The sequence below is a fragment of the Bombyx mandarina genome, chromosome 12 (assembly GCF_030267445.1).
Source record: "Bombyx mandarina strain Sakado chromosome 12, ASM3026744v2".
Taxonomy (NCBI): Eukaryota; Metazoa; Arthropoda; class Insecta; order Lepidoptera; family Bombycidae; genus Bombyx; species Bombyx mandarina.
This window is the reverse complement of record NC_143219.1, coordinates 5,879,658-5,884,478: the sequence shown is the minus strand read 5'-3', so window position 1 is coordinate 5,884,478 and position 4,821 is coordinate 5,879,658. Positions and strand designations below refer to the sequence as shown.

The following is a 4,821-nucleotide window of genomic DNA, read 5'->3' as shown; positions in this document are numbered from 1 at the left end:
GACTAGCAAGGACTCTCAAGTCCGAAACTACCGCTACTATGCCTCCTCTCGTACGCCCTTCAGGCCAACCACCGGCTTTCGATGACGATGACAAGGCAGAGTTGCTGACCGATGCACTGCAAGAGCAGTGCACCACCAGCACTCAATACGCGGACCCCGAACACTCCGAGGCAGTCGACAGGGAGGTCGAGCGCAGAGCTTCCCTGCCACCCTCGGACGCGTTACCCCCCATTACCTCTGACGAAGTTAGAGAAGTAATAGATAACCTTCAACCTAAGAAGGCACCCGGCTCCGACGGCATCCGCAACCGCGCGTTAAAACTCTTACCAGTCCAACTGATAACAATGTTGGCTACCATCTTAAATGCTGCTATGACGCACTGCATCTTTCCGGCGGTATGGAAAGAAGCGGACGTTATCGGTATACACAAGCCGGGCAAACCGAATAATGAAACCGCTAGTTACCGTCCGATTAGTCTCCTCCCAGCGATAGGCAAAATTTACGAACGACTCCTTCGGAAACGCCTCTGGGACTTCGTTACCGCGAATAAAATTCTAATAGACGAGCAGTTTGGATTCCGCGCCAAACACTCGTGCGTACAACAAGTGCACCGCCTCACGGAGCACATCTTAATAGGGCTAAATAGGCGTAAACAAATCCCGACCGGCGCCCTCTTCTTCGATGTAGCGAAGGCGTTCGACAAAGTCTGGCACAACGGTTTGATCTACAAACTGTACAACATGGGAGTGCCAGACAGACTCGTGCTCATCATACGAGACTTCTTGTCGAACCGTTCGTTTCGATATCGAGTAGAGGGAACTCGTTCTCGTCCCCGTCATCTGACTGCCGGAGTCCCGCAAGGCTCCGCACTCTCCCCGTTACTATTTAGTTTGTATATCAACGATATACCCCGGTCTCCGGAGACCCATCTAGCGCTCTTCGCCGATGACACGGCTATCTACTACTCGTGTAGGAAGATGTCGTTGCTTCATCGGCGACTCCAGACCGCAGTAACCACCGTGGGACAGTGGTTCCGGAAGTGGCGAATTGACATCAACCCCACGAAAAGCACAGCGGTGCTATTCAAAAGGGGTCGCCCTCCGAATACCACTTCGAGCACCCCACTCCCCAATAGGCGCGTAAACACCTCCGCCGTTAGCCCCATCACTCTCTTTGACCAGCCCATACCGTGGGCCTCGAAGGTCAAATACCTAGGCGTCACCCTCGACAGAGGGATGACATTCCGTCCCCACGTAAAAACGGTACGCGATCGCGCCGCGTTTATACTAGGACGACTCTACCCAATGCTTTGTAGACGAAGCAAACTGTCCCTCCGTAACAAAGTAACCCTCTACAAAACTTGCATACGCCCCGTCATGACGTATGCAAGCGTAGTGTTCGCTCACGCGGCCCGCACCAACTTGAAACCCCTTCAGGTTATACAATCCCGATTCTGCAGGATAGCCGTCGGAGCACCATGGTTCCAGAGGAACGTGGACCTCCACGATGACCTGGAGCTCGACTCCCTTAGTAAGTATCTACAGTCGGCATCGCTGCGCCACTTTGAGAAGGCGGCACGACATGAGAACCCTCTTGTCGTGGCCGCCGGAAACTACATACCCGATCCTGTAGACCGTTTGGTAAACCGTCGACGTCGCCCAAAGCACGTCATCACGGATCCTCCTGATCCATTAACGGTGCTTTTAGGCAATACAAGCACCGGTCGCCGTCCTCGCCGAACCCGTCGCTTGCGACGAAGGGCTCGACGAGCGAATTAACCCACAGACACAGCCCACTGAGTTTCTCGCCGGATCTTCTCAGTGGGTCGCGCTTCCGATCCGGTGGTAGATTCTGCGAAGCACTGCTCTTGCTAGGGCGGTGTTAGCAATTCTCCGGTTTGAGCCCCGCGAGCTCACCTACACAAGCTAGGGTACGCTGAAATAGCCTCTCAAGGCTATCAGCATAGGTAGGGAAAAAAAAAAAAAAATGGAACTAAGAAGTAATATTGAACTATACTCGATGTTTGAATTATACTTTTTTTAATACAAAATATTGTCTAATCCGATTATCCAGAAACAAGACATTGAGCGGACCTTCACCAAATGTGCACGAGATCTTGGATTTCACCGGTCAACAGTAATTCAGTACAAGTCAAACTGCGTGCAGTACCAAAACTATAAAAGGCAACTTGTAAAGTATTTTCAGTGTCTCTCTAAGAACGATTTTCTTACACCATAATAATTAAATATTTTTTTAAAATTAAAATACCTATCATAATTTAAATACTTATACTTACAGTGTTTAAAAAATCAACAAAATAAATCCATGGAGACAATTTAAGCAAACCTTTATGTTGCTCAGCTTTTTAAAGTGACAAGTGACAACAGAATATTAAAATCGTCTTGAAGTTTAGACCAAATCTACTGCTCACGCAAGAAATTAATGGAAAAAATGCGCAGGTAATATTATCTGTTTATTTTCCTTTCTAAGTTTGCATATTTTATTATTACACTTGTAGTTGCATTCTATTAATCATTAGTAAGATATAGTACAGATATGAAATAGATACATGTACAATATTTCATTCTCAGTGCTAGAATTTCCATATTTGTATCAAATGGTGATATTTAGTCGAAACATAATGAACAATATAATTATAAAAAATCGCCAAGTCTTAGTTCCTGCAAATGACGTTGGTGATTACAATTTAATAAGCTAAAGCTTTAATTTCATTTTGGTTTAAACGCAGTTGAGTTTTAAATTTTATAAAATATTTATAGGCTTTGAGACTATATTAGGTATACAATAACGTTTATGACCAATAGGCTAACAACGGATGAAATCTACAAGAAGCGCTTAGAAAAAAACAAACTACGGGCTTTATCAGCAATTTGCAGTGATGAAAACGAAAAAGAAAATGAAAATCCGAAATTCAAAGTTAATAACACCAAGAACGCAAAAGTCAGCGAACAGGAAATCCATAAAATTGAACATAACCCGTTTAATTTGGCTAGTCATATGCGACTTTTTACGTTAAGAAAAAGTGAAAAGAAATCAAGTATGCCAGAACCTTTCATCACCAACGATCCAAGAACAATATGTGATATTGACAAAACTTTTTATAAAATAATCGAAGGGAGGCCTCTGAGACAGTTCAGTGAAATAAAAGTTTATATGAGGAATATAAGGGACATAACATTATTCAGAGCAAACATTGCTTATCGGAGAGATCAAATAATTAAGATAGATACGGCTTTACGAGATGAATATACTGAATACGAAAAAATTGAGACTTTTTTTACTGAAACAAAATCTAACTTTGTTCGATTCGCCCAAGAATGCTATGAGAGAGGAAAAATTGTTGAAGCCTTGGCCAACGCAAAGTCTATTGAACTAGACAAAATGGTCGATCAATTAGAAAATTACAGCTTCATTTGCGTTAAAATACGAAATCAGTTGTCTGGCTTACTAGCAACGTTTGAAAATTTAGATAAATATCGCGGATTCTTATTTTCGCTGAGCCCTATGTCTTGGCAAAATAAGTTCATGTCACACTTTAACGAAAATATTATTGACGTAAACTACCTACAAGAAAATATTACATCAGCAGAAACAATTGATGGTTTAAAAGTAACACTTCTCAAACTTCAAAAAGTAAGTCCGGAGCTATTTTTCGATGAACCTAAACAACTTATGACTATTTGCGATGATTTGGGTAAACAATGCTTAAATTATATGAAAATAAATGTTTTTGCAAATAACATTATTGTTCAGGTGATGAAATATCGTGGCTTTTATAGAAAGATAGTACAAGATGAAGTATTTGAACTAGAAGAATTTATTGAGATTTTCCAGAAATATGTAGTTTGGATGGAAGACAAAGAAAAAGAGAACAAAGCTATTTTTGAAAGGATATTATTAAATGAGTTCCATGAATTGTTCGCTTCATATGATACCGCTAAACTTTTCACTTGTGTACAATACGTCAATACCCGTCTCTTTGAAACGCCAGAAGATCCAAAAGACAGTCTGTCACTTCTAACGGGTCAATTAGAACTACAATATTTAGAACTTACATCACAACTGGACTGTTTAGATCAAGAAATAGTAAAGGCAGCAACGAATGAACTCTTCGCTGAAGATATAAAAATGATGAAGATGGCACACAAGGCGCAAAGGGAACTCAAAGAGTGTGATTTACTTAGTAAAGCTTTGTATACTAGTTTCGAACCGCCGCGATATAAACGTAAATAATTGTAATTCCAAGCACTGTCTCAATAATTAAATCATATTAGCTGCTTACAATAGTGTGGTAAGAGTATTTTGCTTTGGGCGGTTTACTCCGAATGTAATTATCATAAGTTAAAGCATACGCAGCTGGGCCAATTCCACATGATTATTCTCGCCCTTCGAGACTCAACGTTTACTTTCATGAGCACCTTAATATAACAAACGATACGGGGCTACAACTTACCAGCGGCAATGTGAATTTAACCACATTTCTCGATGTGAATTTGTTGTTTCATCTTAATATGTAGAATTACGTCAGTACCCACGTGGGACATTTAATACTCACTTAATTTTTTATTATGTTCAAATGTTTAATCTTATCTTTTGTTTGAAATAAAATGTTTCTTTTTAATATCGGTGTTTTTTTTATTATCAAAATATCTGTACACTCAATTTGAAGGTTTTTTTTCTCCTACCTATGCTGATAGCTTTGAGAGACTATATCAGCTTCTACTTGACGTGTAGGTGAGCTCACGGGGCTCAAACCGGTTTTGCTAACACTGGCCCTAGCAAGAGTAGTGCTTCGCAGAA

The 4,821-nt window shown here is 41.2% G+C and overlaps 1 protein-coding gene across 1 annotated transcript; it reads left to right on the top strand.

Moving 5' to 3' along the window:
- The first annotated feature begins 2,090 nt into the window (after positions 1 to 2,090).
- LOC114248832 (uncharacterized) lies at positions 2,091 to 4,569 on the top strand. Its single transcript, XM_089731862.1, has 2 exons — positions 2,091 to 2,459; positions 2,826 to 4,569. The coding sequence occupies exons 1-2, from the start codon at positions 2,443 to 2,445 to the stop codon at positions 4,252 to 4,254; spliced, it is 1,446 nt and encodes a 481-aa protein (XP_089587988.1). The 5' UTR covers positions 2,091 to 2,442; the 3' UTR covers positions 4,255 to 4,569.
- The last annotated feature ends 252 nt before the right edge of the window (positions 4,570 to 4,821 follow it).